We start from the raw sequence: 23,993 nt of genomic DNA on the forward strand, positions 1-23,993 counted from the left end.
GGCGTTTACTTACATGAAAACAAAGACTATTGCACAAAATTTAAAATGCAAATACAACGCAGAATCGAAACATATCACTGATTCAGTACAATGATACAAAACCAAAATATTCAAACATATATCATTTGTCTGACTATTTAAGACAATTTCTAACAATTTCCACTGAAGCAGCAGTGGAACTGCTATAAGTGGAACTGAAAGGTCGCTGAACACTCGAGGAGTCGTACCACTTGAACATTTAAAAATTTGAATGAGGTTCTAAAATTTAATGGCATTTTCAAAGTTCATCACATTTGGTTTCTTAAGAAAACGACAGTAATGTGACCCACAAGCCTTCGTATCCAAGATCTTAATCACCTAATTATGTATCATTTTCAGTGATAACCGTAGAGCAAATGAGGAAAAATAAAATGACTGCTTGAAAATATTTGCATCATGAAATGGTAAACAAACTCTAATTAGTCTGAAGAAAGACATGTTTGCTTTTGCAAACTTTACTTGATATCTTAATAAACTTTAAATGAGGATCAGAAATGACATCAAGATATTTTACTTCTAATTTGTTATAAAATAACAAATTAGAAAAACATTAGTCTCCTTACAAATTTTGTCTGGCTTTGGTAAAAACATTCAGATAATCAAAAATAACACAACTACAATAAATGCAAATGTCAACATTCTTAAATGAGGAATTAGTTTATAAAAAGGGAAGAAACCCAATCAGTCCATGTGTAAAAAAGTAATTACTCCTCAAACCGAATAACTGGTTTTTCCACTTGTGGAGACAACAACCAGCATCGAGTGTTTGAGTCTTTTTACATTACTGTGGAGGAATTTTGGCCCACATTCTTTACATAACTGTTGTAATTCAAGCATATTAGAGGCTTTCAAACATGAACAACCTGTGAAGAAAGGTGAGTATCAGTGACATGACTTCTGTTTTTATTACAGATTAAATCTGCTCTCACATGTTGTGTGCAACTCAGATACAATAAGTTGAGCTGCTGGATTGTTGGTCAATAAACATTAAAAGTTGAGAAATTAGAGTAATTATTCAGCGTCAGTGTGGCACAGCGTTGAACTTTAAAACAGATAATTTTTACCTTCGTATTTCCTCTGGCTTGTCGGCAGATTGCTGTGAACTCGGCAGAAAGCATGCTCAGTCTTTAGGCGACGGTATCTGCCATGAACTGGCAGAATGACTTTCCTCATGCAGCATTTCCTACAGGTGGAGCGAAGCTGTGAAAGCCCTCACTGCAGCATGCGCGGCGTTGGTAATTTCCCCTGTCAAGCTGCAGTTTGATCTCATTCAGATGGCTAATTAAGTCACACTGAAACCAAACCTCACACGGAAACGTTTCATCCCAGACCTCTGTGGTCTCTCTTTAGTTTTCACTGAAAGATTTCCTCACGCAACTCAAAATATCTAATAAACATTTTAATCTGACTTGGCCATTGCTTGTGTTTTTGCGGACACATTTGTCCTTTGTAAACTTCCCATATGTATGTTTATGAGTAAACAAGGGAAGGATGGAGCTGGGAAAGAACTTTGACGTATATTTACAAAGGCATTGGTTAGTTCGCATGATTATTTCTCAGGCCTGCTAATCTGGATCTTTGGTTTGTAATTTCCTCACATTAATAAACATTTCACAGTTTGATCACGACAAAACCAGACACTGAAGACGGAACAAAAAAACAACATAAGGGGAATTAGCATGTTTCAATTTAACATCAAATTAAAATTATTAGTTTTTCTATTTTTGCACTCTTATTCTAAACAAGGCTATCTTTTAGTTTAATTTTAAGTAAAATGGTATTTAATATTTGGATTTGTCAGGTTGCTCTGAACAGCTGACCATATTGTAAGCCCAGCTACATTTACTGCTGCATCTGCAAGTCTCTTAATGTGATTGCAGCCGCTCAGACATCTTGAAAGGTGAGACGTATAGTTTACGTGTGTCGACCTGGTAACATTTCTGTTTCAGAGAAGCCCCGGTAATTTGGTATTTGACACCTAAACCTTCAGTTACCACTGGATCCTCGGACAGCAGTAGATGCATGATGGGAACTTTGCCAACATGTGGGAAGGCAGATGTAAAACTCAGCTTTGTAATGTTGTCCCATTGGTACTTCCAGAGGTGGGCAGAGTTCACAAAAAATTTACTCAAGTAAGAATATAAGTACTTCAACATATTTTTACTTATGTAAAAATAAAAAGTAGCCATCTGAAAAATCACTCCAGTTCAAGAAAAAAGGTATTTGGTAAAAAGTCTACTCAGGTACTGAGTAATTTATCAAATTATTAATCAATAATTTTAAAAATTACATAATCAATATAAATTTAAGCATAAATTTTGGTATTTCAGGGATGAAAACAACAATAATTCAAATAAGTAACAAAAAATAAAGTCAGGCAAAAAAAAGAGTATCTTTCAGTGAGAAACTTATAAGACTTTAAGAAAAACTGCAGGTATGTGTCTGTGTTTGGTGAATTTTTGGTTAAAACATATTTGATTTTCATTCAGTGGGTAGAAAATCCAGAAATTTTACTCAACAATGAGCGGAGATACTTCATAATAAAATTACTCAAGTAAAAGTAAAAAGTACAGCGTAGTAAAAATACTCCTAAAAGTAAATTATTTTCAAAAATATTACTCAAGAAAATGTAACTTACTCAATTTAGTAACTCGTTACTTCCCAACTCTGGATACGTCTAATGCGTTTAACAATTACAGGTTTGTGTTATGCTTGCAGGGAGTCAGACCAGTTTCTATACTTCTGCTTATCAAACTGTCTTCTAAATGCTGCAACTTTCAAAACCAAGGCTACAGTTATTCTAATGACTAAATTTAAGGAAATATTCAGTACCCTTTTTCTGCTCACCAAATATTGCAAAAACCAACAAGTTGCCTTACATGACTGTAGACAAAGAAGTAGACCTTTAACAAAGTGAACAATTACAATTGTAAAAAAAAAAAAAAAAAAAGAATGGTAGCCTTTACTTTACATGGTGGAATGGCAAGTAGCTGTTTTATTAGCCAATTTTGCTAATAAAGCAAAAGACTGTAATTGATTTTTTTGAATTGAGGCCAATCTCTGTGGACTTCTAAAACAGATTAACTTTAAATTAGCTCCAAATTTAATAGACAATTTCCAGCTCTAATGGGACTAATCTGTTGACACTGCTCACTGTGAAAATTGTTTTACAAGTGAAATTATAACAAGCACTTAATGAGGTCTCAAGCGAAGATCAGTAGGGCTGGAAAACTGTCCACCCTAAGAGTCATTTTGAAAGACCAACAGCTGCTGAAATAACGCTCTACTGCCATTTTCACAAGTAGGATTAATTTAAAAAGTATAAAACTGAGACACATTTGTGATAAAGCATATTAATACATGCAAGAGGACAGTAATTGCCTACCTTCAGGCCTGTACTGAGCAATGATGGTGACAGTCTGTCCAGCTCTCTTCAGGGCTGCAGCCGCCTGTTCATGAGTGGCGTTCCTAAGGTTCACTCCGTTCACCTGCAAAAAAAATGATTAAAAATGATTCAAAGGTTTTGATCTGAAAAAAAAAAATATTCTCAGCTTTATGGATTATACTCAATTCAGATACAAAGCACAAGTCCTCAAGCTCATGTAACTACAGATTTATTTTGTTCCATCCACAAATTTTATTGGGATTGTATGTGGCACACCAACACAAATGTAGGGGATAATCGTGAAGTGGAAAAACACTAAGACTAATTAGACTACTTTGCAAAGAAGAATAAAAAAGTGCATTTTTTTAAATGTTCAAACATGGTGGAGACACACTCCAAAAGATCTGCAGTTTTAGTAACCTCCTGAATGCTGATTCACATTCGACAGGCACTGTGCCGTCACTTAGCAACCCCATCTAAGACCAGCCCTGTTACCTAGCAACCCACATAGAGCTGAAGCTCATTGGGTCAGCTAGTTTTACTGCTGTACCCATCCAGAACCACTTGCTGCATTCTTGTTGGTTGTGTAGGAGGCTCTACTTCTGCTTTTCAAAGATGTACGGTTGTTGAATTATGTGTTTTCAGCCATTTGTGTGAATGTAAACGTTAAGTTAAAATGATAAAGGCCCCAAAACAACTCAGAATAGGCAGAACAGAGTAGACTAAAATCTCTAACTAAGAATGATTTTGTGCATAAAAAATTAACAAACATGTTTTGAAATGTTCATAGACTTATCCCAACCTGTTCAAGGAAGCACAATAGGTCATATTTAAATATTATGCATAATGTGTTGCTGGACTGAATGCAGAACTGAACTAAAAACAGTCATATTTTTAAGCATCACTGGATTTTGTGCAGAGAGCAGCTTGGCTCCCTCAGAGTTGTTATGGATTTAATGTCTTGCTCAAGGACATATCTGCGTGGGCAGGTGTTTGCAGGCTTTCTGAACGCCAGGCCACCTTTAATTCTATCATCATTATTCTGACAGCGGGAGCTGGCTGAAAATCTCACTTCCTCCAGCTTGTTACAGTTGTGGATGAGGGCAGACAGGAAGCTTGGGAGTTCAAATACTGACCGACAGGATCCGGTCGCCCCTCCGCAGCTCGCCGCTCAGGTCAGCCGGCCCTCCAGCCAGGATGAAGGAGACAAAAATCCCCTCTCCATCCTCCCCGCCGACGATGTTGAAGCCCAATCCGGTGGAGCCCTTGTGCAACACCACCTTCCTCGGCTCCCTGCCAAAGAAAAAGAGACGGCGTGAGGGTGAAGGACAGGATAGAGTAAATAGACAGAAGATACCACAGGAGATCGATATATGCAGGGTGTTTTCAGACAGCAGCCATCTTTGCTTCGACTGTGCATGATACCAAAATGCTTAGAACACTCAGTAGAGGATCTACTGGCAGATCCCTCAATCTGGAGCCTTTATTTGTACTGGGAATGCTGTAAACAGAACATTTAGATGATTGAGGTTTAGGGCACCACACTCTGGCAGAAGGCAGTGAGTAACTCTGAAACACCCATGCACCTGTCGTTATGCTACAGAGGCATGCAAAGGTCTGGGTGTCCCAAGTCTTTACAGTAGATACTTTTCTCCTCCAAAACACATTAAACACCTGTTTAATTTGTCACAAAAAAGAAAAGTTTGACTAGTGAGGAGCTGAAAATTTACAGTTTAAAAACCACAAAATATTTCTTCTATCTTCTGACATTAAATCAGACTAAAGTTTTACAGCTTTAGATCAGTTTGCATTGACAAACTCATTTTTATTTTAGTTGAGGATTTTCTTTATACTCAAATTATTATATGCATTGATAACATTTGAGTTAAAAGGATGTATTTTCAGGCGACACCTAAAAGTCGCTGCTTCCTTATAGAACCTACTGGAGAACTCTAGAAATCAGCCAACATATCAGGAAGACTCTTATGGACCTTCAAGTAATCTAGTTAATCCCTGCATACAATTTCCAGATGTTGCAGTTCAACAAGTTTTGGACTGAAACGTGAATCTGCTGCAGAACTAAAGCTAAAGACCTTGTAAGGATTCTGGCTGAAGCTGGTGAGAAAGCGTCATTATGCAGAAAGAAACGAGTCCAGAAGAAAAAGCCAAAAATCAAAATCAGCAAAAAGCCAGATTACAGTTTACTGGTGGATTTAGGGGCAAACACCCTAATTTTTAAAGCCATATTCAGGAAAAATTGGAATGAAAATGCAGCTTGGGAAGCTAAAAAAAGCTGGGCACAATGCTACTAGAGTTGCTATTGGCTGTTGTTTGAAAGCAGCCAATCTAGAACCTCCTTTTGTTTTCCTTGGCTCTGATTGGCTGTTTCTCTAAGAGTAGAGAGAAGGGAGATGTTAGCTTCTGCGGTTGTGCTAAGATGCTTTCCACTGTGCATATTAATGCATATATTTGGTGTTTGAGCTAATAAAATTAGCAGGTGTAAATGTTCTTAAAGAATTTAGCTGTTCATGGCACCTGTGGTCACTAACCCATGTGAATACTGGGAAATATGTTTAGATTTATGAATTTAAAGAAAGAAAAAGATGTATCTAAACTTCTCCATCCACTTTGGCATTCAGCTATCAGAAATAGCTAGTCAGGTGATTTAATCCCAAATCATCTAAAACAGGAAGTTTAATCAGATTTAATGTTGAGGAAAATCGTGTTTTTATGAATAGTCTAAGTATTTGGTAGATTTTAAGACCGACTTCTGTACAGTGATTATATAGAGAACCCACTTTGAAAACATGTTAAAAAATGTTTGCCAAATAAAAAAGCAAACTCCTCATTATAAATACTATATAAATATATTGTATATCCCTAAACTTGTACGGTAAATGCAAAATGAGACAAGATGAGGCTTAGACATTCAGGTAAATCATTGACTGTTAAAGACCCACCAGCCAGAGTGCTGGTGGTACACTCTTCCTCTTTGCATCACTGTTTGCACAAATATGAGTCATCAGAAGTCAAACATTTATGACTCTTCACAGCATCGACTTCAGATTTTAGTAAAACTTTTGGTAAAAAGGACAGCTTGTTAAAGTGTTGACGTGGTTCCACTGCTGCTGTTAGAGAAACTACGCAAATAATTGTATTTGTCAATTTATTATTGAAAATACAGTTTAAACAACAGCTGCTGCACTAAACCACAATCAAAATGGATAACATCATAAACAGAACTATGGAGGATGCTGGATTTGGGAATGTTGGAAGCCTTTTGGAAATATCAAGACTCAAGTTCAGTATCTAGATTCTCCAGGAAATACACACTGTAGTTTTATTAATGCTGTGTTAACTGTGCTGAGATTATGAAGTTTACTTTAAAATAATAATAATAAAAGAACATGATGTTGCCTTTCCTCATTCTGTATAAATAATTAATGCTTACTATCCTATAACGCTGCTTTTTAAAGCTGTTTTATATCTTCTTATAGTTCTTAAAGGGAAGGCTATAGAGTTTAATATTAGCAGGCTAAAAAAATAATAAAAACAAACATAAAATTGGCAGGTAAGAGTCTTAAAATGAACAAACATCAGAAATCATCCACAAAAAATTCAACACTGGTGCTAAACTGGTACCCGTTTAGTCCTGGTACTGCATATCGTCACAAATCTGGACAGATGTAAAAAGCAAGCAGAAGTCCGACAAAGAATGATACTGGATGATGATGATACCATCATGAAAATGTTTCCAGTGTGGAAACTAAAAGTATACTATTTAAAGGAAGTGTTATTTAAAGTTGGCAATGAAAGATGTGTAATTTTCTGATTAAACTATTCTTTTCCATTATGTCTTGTTAGTGATTTGCAGTATATTTGACAGGTTGCACTGTTCACTACATCAGCAGTAACACCACTAGGTCCAAAGAGCTGTTATCTACTGATAGCAGCACTTTCTGCCTATGCATGGGAATGTTCACATGCACACACACGCACAAGCATGCAGTGAAATCAGAGCTCGACAATAGGCCACTACCCAAAGCTCTCCTTTAGCCTCTATGACTCATCCTCCAGCAGGCTGCCTGGGCTTTAAGATGCTGGAGAGGCCAAACCACCGCTTCAGTACAGCAAAATCACACACCACACATAAAAACGCAGACTCTGGGAAACCTAACAGTTTCCTCTCTCTCTCTCACACACACACACGCACGCACGCACACACACGCACACATATGTACACTTTCAACAGATATCAACATTAACATCCACCGCTGTGCACAAAAACACACACAATTTCCTCTCAACAGAAAAGACGGCATGTCTCCCATTAGTGGTCTTCCCAGCCTGCGGTCTACAGGAACAATTACATCTCATTCCCTAATGGCTGCGCTCAGACTCCAAGTTAAGGCAGCTTTTCCTGTCGAACGGCAGCTGAGAAAGCAGTTCAGACTCTGAGGTTTATCTTAAATGGGAAGAAAAACTCTTAAAGGTGACCTATTAAACATGCAACAGCCTTAAAGAAGTTAGGATAGGGTTAAACAAAACATTTTTTTTCCACAAAATTATTCATAGACAATGAGATTTCTGTCTTGTCATTTTCAATTCTAATAAGCTGCTGCTGGCCCAACTTAACGTTTTCACTCACACTTGACAGATTTGCAATTATACACTCGTACATCTTTGAAAAGCAGAAGCGGAGGCCCCTGTACAACCAACAAGAATGCAGCACGTGTTTTTAGGATGGCAAGTCAACAACAAAACACTTGTTCTTTCCAGTAGTCATACTGGAAAAACAGCAGTAAAGCCAGTTGACTAAATGTGATGGAGGTTGGAAAACAGTCGACAGTTTTACGTCGACTGTGACTCAACAATCACGAGGTTTTTGAAATTTTCCAGACACCAAAAAAACATCAACTTATTTCCAAAAAATGGCTGAATGGGTTTTTTTTAAAGCGAAATTACAAAAATGTGTAAAATGTGAATTTTGCATCTTCCATCCCCTTTAAATAACTGAACTAGGAGACTGGAAGAGATTATAACAATACAACTGTACCTCCAACAAAAAGACAAGAGAAATGTAGTAAACAGAGAGGAAAAGCTTTAAAGATGATTTCTTTGATGCCTTTTAGTTGCCTTAAAACCAACGGTATGGATGACAGTGTTAAACACTGGTCTTAATGTTTTCTACAGCTTCAAAAGAAATATCTGTAAACAAAAAACAGTGAGCAGCTACTGAAATTAAATATGCTAAAACAGCCAACTTGCCTTCGGTTAACTTGGACTTAAAATAACCCCGCTTTCCATTTTGAGCTTTTCATCTCAGCTTCAAAGGCACGCAGATCTCCATGGTTACCTTAGGATCCATATCCGGTGTGTGCTTCTGAAAGAGCGTTTCCCCACTGCGTGCTGAGGCAGCCTCTTCACCAGCGACATGGAGGATGAGATGTTCACCGTGAACATTTCGGACACGGCTTTGCTCCGGTGGCCGCTCTCAGACTCTGACCCTCCACACAGAGGAGGTCCACACATTTAGACGCTCTTTTCTGGGGCCTCCTTCCCCCTATCTCATCCTGGTGTGCTGTGATGAGAAACAGCTCCGAGGCAGGTCGCCATAGTTCACCCCAACGCTCCACTTCCAGCAGGTTTTTATCCATTTTGTAGAATCTGGAAGAAGATTCCAGCTTAGATTTAATCTCCTATCAAGCTGCACCATTTCTGCTGTGACGCGTTGGTGGCTTCAGCTCTCTGCAGAGCAGCAGACCAACATTCCTGTCTGTCAGCTCGCCCCTCCGCAGACTAGACAGATAGATTCCCAGGAGCTCCTTGATAACTTGCAGAAGGTTGAGCGGGCTGAGGTACGCGTGGATGACCTTTCGTCATTTCCAAGCCTTTGATTTGCTGATCTTATAATCAATGACCTGACTGACTGCTGGTCAGCAACAAAGATTTCCCAACAACAGGATAATATTTAGACTACTGTGAAATATTTCAGCAGATAAGAAAGACCACCTTATCTGAGGAAGAATGCGTTTCTGTTTGTCTTGTTTATGAGATTTTTAATTAGGGCTGTGAACGTTAACATGTTAGTATGCGATTAATCTAAAAAATGTAATGCATTAATATTACATAATGCTACGATGGGACATACTAAGAAAACATTACAGTCCAGAGATTATACATTCTTATTCTTATTAAACATGGGGAACCAATATGTAGTTTTATACTTTATATTTTCTCTTGTTTTTCTTTTGATTGTCCTTTCTCTAACTCATGTAAAGCACTTTCAACTGCCTTGTTGCTGAAAATGTGCTATATAAATAAAATTACCTTACAAGAATCAAGTCATAATATTACAAAAATAAACTCGTCTGAGAATAAAGGCGATTGATAACAGAATAAACTCATACAAGAATAAAGTCATAATATTAAGAGAATAGTCATAGTATTATGAGAATAATGTCAAAAGAACGAGAAGATGTAAAAATATAAAATTTCATATTTAGAGAATAAAGTCATAATATTATGACTTTGATCAACATACTTGATTTGTATTTGCTTCACGATTTTGACAAAATGTAATGTTTGTTGCTTGTTTCATAATTGATGACTGTGCAAACTTTATTCCTTTACAACTTTATTAATGTAAAATGACGACTTTATCCTTACAATTGTATTTTTTTTTTTCATTTTCTTAGCTGGTTTAAATGCTGTTGTACAATTCAGATTAATCGCAGCACCGAAGTTGACCTAAAAGCCTCAGCTCAAAGCAGCGCGTTGCACGGTCTTGTACTCTATTCAACAATGTGGTTTTGCAAACGTACATGAAGAGATGAGTGAGGAGAATCAGACTCGTGTGCTCAGTGACAAATTTCACTTTAAAAAACACAGTGGTTAAAGCAAGCCCCATGCATACAGAGAATTATGTCCCGAGTTCAAATCCCGCCCTGGGATCCTTTGCTGCATGTCTCTGCCTACTTCCTGTCATATTGCTGTCAAATAAGGTCCAGTAGTACCAAACATTCTTAAAAACACAAAACAAAACATGGATGTTTTGATAAAACCAAAGTAATATATTCTTACTGCAGAGGGTTACTGACCTTCCACCAAAGCACAACAAACATTTCTAAATGATGTTTGAAATAAAAATCTTTTAAACATTCCTGAATGTGATGCTTGATTTGAGATGATAAAACATTTATTTGAAAACGTGCATTTTCACATTTCAGTCATAGTGATTAATCACAGAGTGATTAATCGATTGACGGTGCCATTTTCAGTAGAAAATAGCTGTGAATTCTTACTATTTCAAATGCAGCATTAAAGCCTCCACCCTGCATCACAAGACCTGCTTCCCCTCCTCTCCCTTCCCCTCCGCCTTTTCATCCATGGCAGGAATGTAAACAGTTCTGGAGCGGCAGCACCCTTTTCTCTGTATAATTCGGAGCCCGCCTCCTCCTCTCCCTGAGCCTCAGTGTGCTGGTTGGCTGAGGCTGCGGCGGCTCCGTCCCCAGGCTCTGAATGGATATCTGGGCAGCAGGGTCCGGCAGGTCGGGCTACCCTGGACGCAGCGCAGTAATTGGCTCTGCTTGGCTGATTAATGGCGGACACTGCAGATGGACGCCATTTCCAGACACTTTATCTCTCCCTTCCTCAAACAGATGACGTATGTACTGTACTGTCTGCGCTTCACTGATTTAATTCCCCCCATACGACTTCTCTTTGCTGCTCTTTTCCTCTAACTTGACAGTGACATATCTGTTCACTAGCAAGGTGGAAATTCAAACACTGTGTCACCGTCTGTGACCGAATAGAAAATCAGTGGAGAATGATTAACACCTGCGATGTGTGAATCTGGTTTAATTAGTTTTATTTCAGCCTCCTTTTTTGTGTTTTTGCAGCCTTTAAATGTGCAAAGCAAACATCAAAGCGACTCCGTTGGGTGAATTCTTGCACTCACCAGTTGGAGGTTTTTTGTGTTTGCAGGAAAAGGGAGTTACTGATTAGCTCACCTGCTGCTGCGGGACTCAGGCTTGAAGCACTGTTGTTCAGCTGCTGTGCAAAGGATCTATGCACCTTGCAAAAGCGCTGCATAGCGTACGAAATCCCTGTAAAACTCATTCAAGTTTTTTTGGGTGTATATTGGCAAGGAGAAGGTAATTATTCTGATGCTGTATTCCCGGTTGTTATTTACAATTATCATTATTAGATTTTCTTGTCTTGTTATGAGAGTTAGTTTTTAATAATTTTGTTTATTTATTTGTTGGATCAGCACGGTATGTGAATATTTCAAATTTCTGATAATTATTGACTCGGAAAGTATTATATGTCATAAAAGGGGTAGGATTAAATAAGTGCCTGACCACTTCTTCCTAGTTCTTTTCAAACAGAAAAGTAGTGGTAAACTGATTGTTCTGTTCTTGGTTATGCATGTTTTCTCTTGTCATACTGATTATTTGTTTTTAAAAACCTGTTTGAAATAAATAAAAGTAAATAAAATGCGGTGCAGCCACTTGTAGACCGAGTCAAACTGTGTGTAGATAATCTGTGACGTCCTCAGAGATGATTTTTGTATAATCTTGATGACCAAAAGCTAAGGTTGTAACTAAAGATCATTTTAATAATAGATCCCATTTTTCCATGAGTGACTTATCGCTGCAAAGCTTAACATACAAGTTTATTTCACTGTTATGGAAACATGTTTGTTCTTTCAAACTTTAGCAGGATCCACTCCCTGTTATTATAATTCTGGTTTTATTTTACGAGTCTCCTCTGTGTCACAGACCCAACAGAAGCCTCAAACCAATGGCGCTGCATGGCAGATAACAGTCCAGGAATCCAAAGTTTCCAAAATATTTGCAGACAGAATCTGCTGTGGAGCTCGGTAGTATTTGCTGAGGGGAGCTGCTTGTTTAGCGATAGTTCACAAAGATGCATTTTAAACACGCGTTATCTCCCATCAGCCCAATGTGGACAGAAACCAGAAAGGGACTAATATCAGATGGAGAACTGCGAGGGGGAGGTGCAGCCGGGAAAAAGACTGAAAAAACATCTACATAAAACAGGCGTGTCCAAAATCCTCGAGTAAAATGTACTCGGAGGACAAAAAATAAAAAAAATACAAAAACCTAACTTATAAAATGGCTGATTGTTTCATTTATTTTTTGGTGTTTAGTTTGGTTTGTATTGTAGATAAAGGATTTTACTCATCATAGATCCAAAACTTTAAAATCATTTTTGCTGTGGTAAAACAAAAGCATCTTATTTTCAAATTCTTTTGTGCTCGATTGAACAAACATACTTTCACTTATAAGAACAGGATTTGAGTCACTTTCTTTCTAAATGCTTCTATATTTAGCCAAGTATAATAAATTAAATAAAATGTGGATGTTAATCATTTCATTAATTATTTCTCGAGATACATTTCTTATGATAAGAATTTTGATTTGGGTGCAGCAAAGTTATCTTTTCAGGAAACGTCTCTGGATAAATGTGTTTCTTGCTTAAGGGGTGATATGGACTTCAAATTTTATCTCAATAGTTTGTGGTAACAATTATATGATAAAATGATTAAAAAAAATGATTCCTTATTTTTTTAAGAAACTGAATGGTTGTGACAGCATTAAGCATAGAACCACAAACACAAACATTGTTCTTGAAAAACAATGACTTAAAAAAAAAGTGTGATTTATATCACTAAACTGCACACAGTAACAACATTTAATCATATTTTCAAATTGACTTATTTATTGAAGCTCTCATGGAGCAAACAGAGAAAAATAACATACTGTCAGTTTAGTTTTTTTATTCATTATCAATGAGTGAAATTTATCATGATAACAATAAATCAACATTTTTTACGATATGATAAATCCCCACCCCAGTTCTACTTATTATCAAGGTTTGGTAATAAAAAGATTAATATTTGGTGTCATTTTCCATTATAAGAGAATAATGTCGGTCATAATTTCACCCTGATTATAAATAAAAAGTCTCTGTCTGCATCAACCGCCTGTGCTGGATTCATCTAAATTGTATCAGTCTTGAACTGCAGTTGGGGGGCCAGAGAAAAATCACTCCAGGGGCCACAAATGGCCCTTGGGCCACACGTTGGACACCCCTGATCTAAAATAACCTTGCTAGTTGGAGCCAATGGCTGGTAGAAAGGAAATGCAACCTGCCTGTTAGTCTCATACAGCAAAGATGCTCATGTGCTGTGACTGGCTGTCAGACGTGACATCCTCCGAGACGACGCCATGTTCCCCCCCCACCTGATTGCGCAGAGGTGTGCGGACGGCGGCTGTGTGGGCCGTTCTCATCTGTGCGGGTTATTTACGAGGTGTGCGGTGCGCCGGGTGTATACTTTGGAGAGGCATCTCCCGCTGTCACAACGGCGCACTGCGCTTATCTGCGTGTTTGTCCGTTTGTCAGCACGCTATGAGCAAATGTCTCTGTGTACAGTATGCATGTGTGATCGGAGCTGGCAGCATGGGTGATGAGAGGGGTAAGACCGGAGTGCGTGGCCTGATTTTCCCAGTGTGCTGATGAATCATGACAGCTGCAGGATTGTCTGCTACTGCTGTTCGTCTGCTGGTCTGTACCGGATCAGAGTTTGCATTCGTGGTAGCCTCTTAAGTTTTAGCCTCACGGATCCTAATCAGAATAATCAGAATTTTCTCTCTGGCTGCTGCGCTATTCTTCCTGTTCCATCCCCTCAAACATGCGTACTGGAATCAGAGCATGGACTACTTGTTACACAATATAGGCTAAATTTAACACAAGCAATGGCTCATACGGAAACATTCTAGCGTTCATCCATGTGGTGATGCACAATGATCAAGGCTGTGAAAAGAAAATCAAAATGCAGGGGGGCCCTTTTGCACATTTAGTGCTGCCAAACAGAAAATAACCCACAAACCGCTGCCATAAATATAACGAGCAGCACAGAAAGCAGCGAGGTCTGAGATATGGGCTCGGTTTTATCAATGCCTCCTGACAGATGGAGTCGGGCAGCTTGTGGGAGCAGGAAGCCCTTTCGGCTGCGCTCCTGTGGAGATGTGTTTGTGAAGAGCAGGTAGGGCTCCATTTTTACACTGAAGCAGAAACGGACTGAGTGTTTGGATTTCAAGGAGGTAGATGTCTTATCTAAAACTTAAAAGAAGAGAAAGACAACCATAAAGAAATTATATTTAGATGCAGAAATGGTTCTTTGGGTTATAAACATCACAGACTCCTGATAAAATTTAATATATTCTGATTGTATTAGTTTGGTATTATTTCTGTAGCCTCTTAACAAGTGAGAAAAGTAACTTGTAGTAACTTGTAATTTGCAGTGCCAGAGAATCTCTCAATGAATTCTTGCAATTTGGAAGCAGTATAGGATTTTTATAATGTATTCCTAACTGCACCTGAAATCAGTTAGGAATGCATGATGCACCTAAAAATAAAAAGGTGCATTATGCATCCTGTCTTAGTCTGCATACCCCAAACTAGGGCACTTTTTATATCAGTTTCAGTCTTCACCCTCATTACATACACAACATTGGTAACATTGATTATTGCAATTATGTTGTATCCGTAGTAAAGGTAAGCAGTTTCACTTTAATTTTCCAGACATTTTCTCTTTTGAATCATCAAGCAAAGGCCAGAGGCAGAGTGGTTACAAAGGATGATCTCACTGCACTCATCAGTCAGGAAGAAGTCAACACCGTGGCACGATCTCCTGCCTGGAAAAATAAGCAGGATCGCAAACCAGCAGGGATTCACCCCTCAAAAAAACATTACACCTACAGATAAACATAGTAGTTTATCTGTAGGTGTTTTTCCAAGGTGGATGAAATTATAATCAGGTAAATTGAAACATAATCTGACTCAAAAGCTTCAGGTGTCTGGTTACGTATGAAGATGAGGAGGGATTTATTTTCTAGCACCAAAGTAAGTCAAAACTTACTATACGAGAAGAAAACTAAAGGTTTGTAATAGTCGAGCCAGAGTACAGAACTAAATCCAACATAAAAAAAGAGCTGTGATCTAGAGATGCTACTAATATTAGCTTAAGGATGTGCACACTTATGCAGTCAAGTTGTTCCACCTTTTTAATTTTGGTGGCCACTAAAAATGTTCCATGTATGAAGAAACAGTTTTGAAATGATTTTACATGTTGTTATCTGACTTGAGGGTGTGTACACTTTTGTGAGTCAGTCTTTGTGGACTTGGATCAAAAGTTTGGTTTACTTTATAACTTCTGTGCAGAAAGTTAGTCAATTATCAAACCAGAGCTGTTGCAGGAGCTTCAAAAAGTGTTTGATCAAACAGCAACTCGCTAAGAAACAACAAGTCAAACAACAAGTGTGAGTAGGGCTGGAGAATAAATCAATAACAATATACGCCAAGATAGAAAGGTGATCCATATCAATATGTAACACATCTAATAGAATATTCAATGATTTCACTGAACTCAGGGACAGGACAGGATAAACCATTGCTTCTTTCTGCTCCCTTTTTGAACAACTTGTGTTTTGTTTTACATAATATTTTTGCTTTAAATATTAAGTTGTTACTAATGTTTTTTTCCCCATGTATTTTTTTTAATTGTTCAAAAACAAAGAGAGAAAGAAGGAAAGAAAGAAAGAGCAATCTCCAACCCAAAACTGCACAGCATTCTGGGAGATGTAGGCAGAGGAAAGACTTTAGTCAACCACTCACGGCCAGCTAAGCAAGGTTTGTAGAATCAACTAACTCACTCGCTCATTGGTTACCTAGCAACAACCTGCTGAGTGGTTACCTACCGTGTTTCCCCGATAGTAAGACACCCCCGATTGTAAGACGTATCGGGGGCTTCAGGGGGGTCGGTTAATATAAGCCGTACCCCGAAAGTAAGACATATGTCTTACTTTTCGAGGAAACACCTCTCATCTAGCTGCGCGCCGCCTCCTGCCCACGTCTGCACCGTCCCCCTCTCCATACGTCGCCGCGTCTGCCGCCTCCGTCTGATCCAAATGAGCGCCGCCTCCTGCCCACGCCTGCGCCGTCCCCCTCTCCATACGTCACCGAGCGTTAATAAATGTTAATTTTATGGTTAAAACAAAAAATTCGACAATTTTTTTCCAATATAAGACATACCCCAAAAGTAAGACATAGTGGGGCTTTTGGGGATAAAAAGAAAGTAAGTCACTGTCTTACTTTCGGGGAAACACGGTAGCAACAACTTGTTAAGTAACTTGCGCTGTGGCAGTTTAAGGTTTCTCCACCGTGCCTCATAACCACTTAAAATATAAAACAACAAAGTGGAAAGAAAACTGTGGATAATACATTAAAGCTCATGCCACCAGTTATTCAGACATTTAAAACAAAAAAACTAATAAATAATTATCAATATCGACTGATATTAAATGCTTACATGGAAATATGTTTTTCAGCCATATCGTGCAGCCCTAGGTGTGAGTAACTCATTAAAGATGCATCTTCCAGTCCAAAAATATGCACCGAAATCCCAAGTCACAATCACAGGGTATGAAACTTTCCGACTGGACTCAAACGTCCCGCTGGCCATAGGAAATAAGAGGCACTACCACACGTTGCACCAACATGAAGCTGTCACATATACATGAGGTAGGGAAACATTTACATGCAAACATAAAGAGAACTAAAACAGGAAATCACAAAGGTCACCCTGCGACCCCTTCCAACCCTCCCCTCTCCTTCACATAGTTTTGTCGTTCTTATCCTCTGAGTCTGTCTTTGCTTGTATCATAGTGTGTTTTATTACACAGCTGTGGCAGTATTCACTGCTGACCAGGAAGCTTTCCTCTTCCCTGGTTCTACTCTGTCTTAGGCCAGATCCAGATGCTGAGGTACAGAGAGGAGGGTTAGCTAAGTAAGGCGTGGTGGACTAGGTTAGTACCTGCCAGAGAAGGGGAGTGGACCTTGGCACAGGGGAGCAGGGGAAGGACAGAAGCCTCTGTAGTGGGCCTGGGGCGCCTTGCTATCCCCAGGTTTGTGGATGACACTGTAAATAGGTTCAGCCCTGCTGTGGGGTACAGGAATCACAGTGAACGGGACAAGTGTAGGACACAAAGAAAGCACACATACCAACAAAGATGCGACAAATACTCATACGACTCATGTAGACAGATTGTACAAGGACATAACAGGGCAACATAACAAACATTCACCCAGGAAAACACACACACACACACCAATAAACAGGGGGAATACAGCCCTCTCCCCCCAGAGCTCTGGGTTAAGCTGACTCAAAGCCTCGTGGGACAGTCCAATCAGGCCCTTATGAATGCTACTTCTGATCCACTAGCTGGATATGAAGTCAAAGGTTAAAACACAGTCATAACAAGTACAAGAAGTGACAAGGAGCTTCTCTCAGCACACAGCCACCGCACGCTGTCCAGCTATGATGTAGTGTGCACCGCCACGGCCCCAATGAGCTGACATTTGGAAATTAAGCCTGTGTTTCTTTTTCCACCGTCAAGCACTTCATGAGGATACTTAAAACTACTGCTCAAGCATGTATCATCAGAATCCCCCATGACGATACATGTGAAGCAAAAACAAAATGGAGGCCACTGGCAACTGAAAGAAACCCAAACGAAACAGAAAAATACTCCCTGGAAACATGAAACAGGTGCGCTCCACAGGCATGTTACACCAGCCAGACACAACTACGACTTGTTCAGAGTTATTGTTGTGACAGCATTGGAGAAAAACGAGAGAATCAGCCGTGGTGGGGATAAACTGGAACTTACCTCGTGAAGTCTTCCTCTCCAAGCATGTGGCGGGGGACGGGCGAGTACCTTGACGGGGTGACCTGGGGCGGCGGGTACACCGGCTTTGGCTCCATCGCCCCCATGTAACTGTGGCTGACGTGGTTGTCCACCATGGTGGGGAAGGCTGGAGGGAGGGCCAGGCCAGTAGGGGGAAAGAAAGAATGATTAAAACAAAAGCACTACAGGAAGTAAAACAGCCTCTGAAAAGCGTCACGGCATGTTAACAAATCGAAAATACCATCTATTGTATTATTTACCATTAGGGTAAAGGTAATTTCAAAAAACGTGGCTAACACTTTATCTGAAGGGATGTGCATAATAATGATATGGCACTGTCATAAACATGATGGAAAATGACATTTTTAATACAAAGTTGCATTAAAAGTGTCTTTATTTACCAAATGACACTTCATGACAACAGTTATAAACATCCATGAAGACTTCTTCATGCTCATTGCTTCGTCCGTGTGTGCAATACCACGCCTGTCACAATAAGCAATAAATCAATTGATCGCATGATAAATTAAAGCATTTGAAATATTTATCGTTTTTTCCTCTTTTGTCTCTTTCTACCAAAAACTGGATGATAAAAGTTTGCAGTCTGGTGCTTTGGTCTCTCCTAGACCTTGTTTTGAAGGATAATTTTGTTTACAGAGACTTCATAATTCATTTTATTTGTCATTTCTTTTGTTTTGTTTATTTACTTTGGATATTTAAAATATCATCCAGGTAAAGTGTTTAATATTCATTAGGATTAAATGTTTATATATATTTGATATTGAGTTCTTGCATTTTTATGCAATTGTCATATTATTTGAAAAATGGTCTCAAAACAACAATATTATCATTTATCGCAATAACTTCTGGGACAATTTATCATCCAGTAAAATTTGTTATTGTGACAGGCTTATGCAATGCTATTATTGTAATATTTTTTGGCTATTCCAAGTGTTAAGAAGTTTATTTTTATGCTAATATGTCCAACTGACTAAAATTTGGACAGAGTCTCACAATAGCCGACGCTCACGCAGGACAAAGATAACGTTGGCCAAAATGCCAAAGGTCACAGATGAGAAAAAGATAAAATAAAAAGGCTCATATCACACCTAATAATATATTTGCATTATTTATTAATATTATCACCATTGCAGTCCTAGTATATGTAATTATCTAACTTTGGGTTATAAAATAACAGTCTGTCTTCATCTATCAGCATCTCCAGACACACAAAACTTTCTCTCATATTTTACTAGACCAATGTGAGTTGAGATTATGCAGAAGTGGATAAAATGTCTGAAAAAGTTATGTTAAAAATTATCACCTTTTCTTTTGCAATACTAAAAGTAACAGTGTGAGGGTTCAGAGCAGCTGCTCTTCTGTGGAAAAATCTTGATCTTTATTTATTTATAAATTAATCTGATTCCTTATCAAAACATTCTTAAGCCATTTCTTCTTGAGCTTTGCAAAAAAAAAAAAAGGATACATTATAAGTCTGATGATGTGCATTTGTGACAGGATACATTGTTTTTAACTCACTATATTGATATTTTCTCTTAGAAGAAAACTTGTTCTTGCACAACATTTCTGTTTTTATTTGAATACCATCATTGGATGCAACTGTACCAATTTCAAACAAATTAAGTATTAGGAAGCAGATTTCGCTAAACCAAGGCTTTGCTGATCGTATTAAATGCAGTACAAGATGATGCTGTGTATTGAAGACAAGACGGGAACAGATTAAGAGAAACCACAATCAATGAGAGTCCCACTCTGGTCTCCTGTAACATTAAATCACTGCTCTGCTGAAATCTGAGAAGCCGCAGCTCAAGATCGTGGGCTCTCATGAGCAGGTGGGATGTGAGAAACCATCCACACTCCGTGGGTGGCAGAGAACTGTGCTTGTTGTTGCTGTGGGAGAAACTGCGTGTGTGTGTGTGTGTGTGTGTGTGTGTACAAGCATTTACTACATGCACTATGTGGGTGTCTGGGCATTGCAGTTTGAACAGAGAACAGTGATCAACTCCTAAAAACACGAAAACTTTCATGACAAAGATGGAAAAGATGCAAGGCGTATTGAGAAGGTCTTCCTCCCGGAGAGGAGAGGAGGATTCAACCAACAGGTCGATTCAGATACGTACTGCTGGAGTAGTCTGGAGGGGCGTACATGTCGTTCAGATGCACGGGTCCCGGCTTGGCCACCTTGAGGTAAACCATATCAGAGGTGTTCTTCAGCGCAGCTACCGCCTCCTCATGACGCACATCCTGCAGCACGATGTTGTTCACCTGAATGTGTTGGCCATCAGAGAACAAAAAAATACGAGCTGTGACAACATCACAAAGCCGTCACACAAGCTAAGACGGTAATGATTCATAGCTGGTAGGTAACATGAGAGTTCATTTCATCAGCAAACGGAAAATGAAATAAATGTTGGGTTCTGTGGCACTGACAGGAATAAAAAGGAGCATTTCTAAAGTGTTTCAGATCAGACTGAACTTCTTCATTTATCCCTTTTATTATAGTTTTGCTAATACTGAAGGAACAGGTTTAAAGATGCTGCGGAGAAGCAGAAGAAGTCAAACAGTTCAGTTTTAAAATATCACATCCATGTGGATTATACTGATGAGACTCTTGTATTTCAGAGAATAACGCTCAACTTTCTGCATATTCATAAATTCAGTGTACAGCTGGAAATGTTTCTTCAATCTTTTCAGAATTTTAATCAAATGCACCTGCATGTCGAATGTGTTCACAGAAACCATGAAAGTCACATGATCTTAATGTGATTTGTTTTCTCAGCGAGTTAAAACAATTTATACTTTTTGACAATATAAAAACATAATAAATGATACGTAAACTCCTAAAATGTAAAATAATATATTTTTATTAATAAAATGCTAAATGCTGTTTACAATTACTGACAAGAGTCAGTAAGATTTGAAGACGCTTGTCCAGACTGATTTAGCATTTCAATTAAAACATGTGAGAAGCCGTTGGGTCTTTAACACTACGTCTTAAAATAAGATCTAAATTACCTTGAAATAAACAATAACTCCTGACATTTCACTAAGTGTAAATGAGTAAAACTTTGAAAGTCAGATTTAAGAGCTTGTAGAACTGTGTTTGTAATAAATTAATTTGATACTGTATAATTTATCAAATGCCTTTTGAGATGCTTTCAAATATTGTTGTTTGAAAGCATCTGCAAAGAAGTAAGACTTCTATTATGTAGATTTATTTAGTTTTTTGTTTTTTGCCAAATGTTCACAAAAGAAACTTTATATTAGATTCCTTCAAAGAACTCTACATTAGTAATAATTGCCCTCACAACCATCTCCAGATTGATGAACGGCTGAAACAGTTTCTCTAAAATCGCTGCTGACGTGTTTCGTCCTTGGCTATGTGTAACGAATACTCAAACAGTCAAATGCAATTGATCATCAGCATTCGCTTGCTACTTAGAAATATTATTCCAATAAAAGGAGTGAGCAGGGAATGAGCTTTTCATTTATTGCTTTGGGATTTTGTTTAGTTGTTTCGCATAAAATTTACTGCAGTTTGTGATGTCACGAGCTTTTACTTTCACACGACACACTGCAGTGCAATGAAAAAGTAGTCCCCCTCTCAGACCATCAAACACATTTTAGTGTCAAAGGTTTAAAAGCAGTTTTTAAATGGAGGGAATTGTGTGAAAATATAACTACCTCCCTTGTTAAATCATCAAATGAACTGTAATCAACCACAGTTTATTGTATTTTAAGTATCTAACCACACCTGATAACTACCAGATCTGTAGAGTTTAAAACAAAAACACATTAAACCTCCCTGGTGACATGAAGTGGGCTATTAAATCTCTAAAATGGCAGCTGGGAAAAGAAAACAAAGCCATTCCTAAAGATTGAGACTCTGGTAAACCACAGTGAGAGCCACTATTCACTAACAAAGAAAAGATTTAGAGGTCAACCTTCTCGAGAAAGGCCAGTTTACAAAAAAATACTCCAAGAGTTCATCTGCGACTCATGCAGGAGGTCAGAAAACAACCAAGAACATCTAGACCTCAACAAACCTCGCTGGTCTCACATGATTTCTAAGACATCATGATTTATAAATCATTTAAAAATAAAAATCAAGTATTTTGGTTTGAAATGCAGATGTATGAAGTGAAGTCTCATACAGCTAGCAGTCGGTCTCCAGTCTGCAGTCGTCCATCTTTCTGGGCGGCTCCTCCTTCTATGATCTTGGTGATATAAATGCTATTGTCTCCAGGAATATGCTGGTTCCCAATTCCCCCAGCAATGCTGAATCCCAGTCCTGGTCGGGAGACACAAAGCGGGACAGTCACTGCATGCACAAATAATCAGCCTCTCAAGTAAATGATGTTTGTGTCCCAGAGTCTGACCTTTGGGGCCCTTCAGCAGGTTAACCTCCAGGATGGTCTCTGGGGGGGCCTGCCTCCGTCGGACCAGCAGCCGCACCACAGGCCCCGCCTCCTTCAGGGCCTCCACCGCTCGGCTGTGAACCACCTCGGAGACGTCCACGTCGTTCACGCGCAGCACGCAGTCGTTAACCCTGAGAGAGGTTCAGATGCACGTCACAAACCCCCAGAGGTGGACAAAGTAGCACTACTTTAACATATTTCCACTCAGGTGAAGGTAAAGTAGCCATCCAAGAAATTACTCATGTTAGAGTAAAAATTTTATTTGGTAAAAAGTTAATTTAATATTTAAAAATTATATTGTCAGATGAACTGAAATATAAAGCTAAGTGGAAATTTTTAGTATTTTAAGGACAAAAATGACAATAATTCATATAAGTAACAAAAAATTACAAAATCAGGCAAGAGAAACTTTTTCCAAATCACTTTCTTTCAACAAAAAACTTATAAAACTTTAACAACTGTAGGTGTGTGTCTGTCTGGTGATTTTTGGTTAAAACATATTTGTTTTTCATTCAGTGGGTAGAAAATCCAGAAATTTTACTCAAGTAAGAGTAGAAATACTTCATAATAAAATTATTTAATAAAAGTTAAAAGTAGAGCGTAGTCCGAAAAGTTAAAAAAAAGTTACTCAAGTAAATGTAACTGAGTAAATGTAACTTGTTACTACTCGACTCTGCACACCCCACTGTGTTTGATGCATAAAACACAGGAAGATCCTGTGTTTGATATAATCAGAGGTCTCCATATCATAATTTTTTACATCTCTCAGACTTTCTGGGGTTTTTTGTGTGTGTTTTTTGCAGTGAATCATAAGTTTGAGGAAGCACACAGAGTCAAGAGGCAGAGAGCTGAAGAAACACTGCATCCCACACAGCGCTGGCTGGCGGGACACGGTGTTGGTGAGCGCTAAAGATGTGAGCAGAAAGGTTAGAGCAGGAGGAGGATGGAGAGCACAGCTGAGCTCGAAAAGAGCAAAAGAAATATGAACGAGGTGGGGAGGAACGAGGTGAACTCACCCCAGCCGTCCGTCCATAGCAGCTGCTCCTCCAGGGATTATCTTGGTGATGAAAATCCCCGGATCATCGGGAATGTGGGGATTGTCTATTCCTCCAGCGATGCTGAAGCCCAGGCCAGAGTTCCCCTGAACACAGGTTGTGTTTGGTGTTTTCATTAGAATGCAGAGGAAGAAGCAGCTCACATCATGTTGGCCTGTGTAAAAGTATTCATACCACTTTAATTGTTTTTACAGGCTTGTCATATTACTACGGAGACCCCTGAAGGACACTGGGGAAATTTTTGCTTCTTCGTTGCCTCACAATCAATATTGCATTCCACTGCAGAAACACAAAATAT

General features: G+C 38.7%; 1 protein-coding gene across 2 annotated transcripts in view; it reads right to left on the bottom strand.

Moving 5' to 3' along the window:
* The window catches only part of dlg3 (discs, large homolog 3 (Drosophila)), a 108,777-nt gene that overhangs the window by 26,598 nt on the left and 58,186 nt on the right, over positions 1-23,993 (bottom strand). For both annotated transcript variants that reach the window (XM_088009404.1, XM_088009405.1), the window contains exons 7-13: positions 23,657-23,781; positions 22,602-22,771; positions 22,377-22,513; positions 20,343-20,487; positions 18,184-18,328; positions 4,561-4,717; positions 3,425-3,527 (exon numbers count right to left, since the gene is read on the bottom strand). In XM_088009404.1, the coding sequence (XP_087865530.1) occupies positions 3,425-3,527; positions 4,561-4,717; positions 18,184-18,328; positions 20,343-20,487; positions 22,377-22,513; positions 22,602-22,771; positions 23,657-23,781 (982 nt within the window). The remainder of the gene's footprint in view (positions 1-3,424; positions 3,528-4,560; positions 4,718-18,183; positions 18,329-20,342; positions 20,488-22,376; positions 22,514-22,601; positions 22,772-23,656; positions 23,782-23,993) is intronic.

The sequence above is a fragment of the Poecilia mexicana genome, unplaced genomic scaffold (assembly GCF_051168715.1).
Source record: "Poecilia mexicana isolate PSO_F unplaced genomic scaffold, ASM5116871v1 scaffold_10, whole genome shotgun sequence".
In the NCBI taxonomy this organism is placed as follows: domain Eukaryota; kingdom Metazoa; phylum Chordata; class Actinopteri; order Cyprinodontiformes; family Poeciliidae; genus Poecilia; species Poecilia mexicana.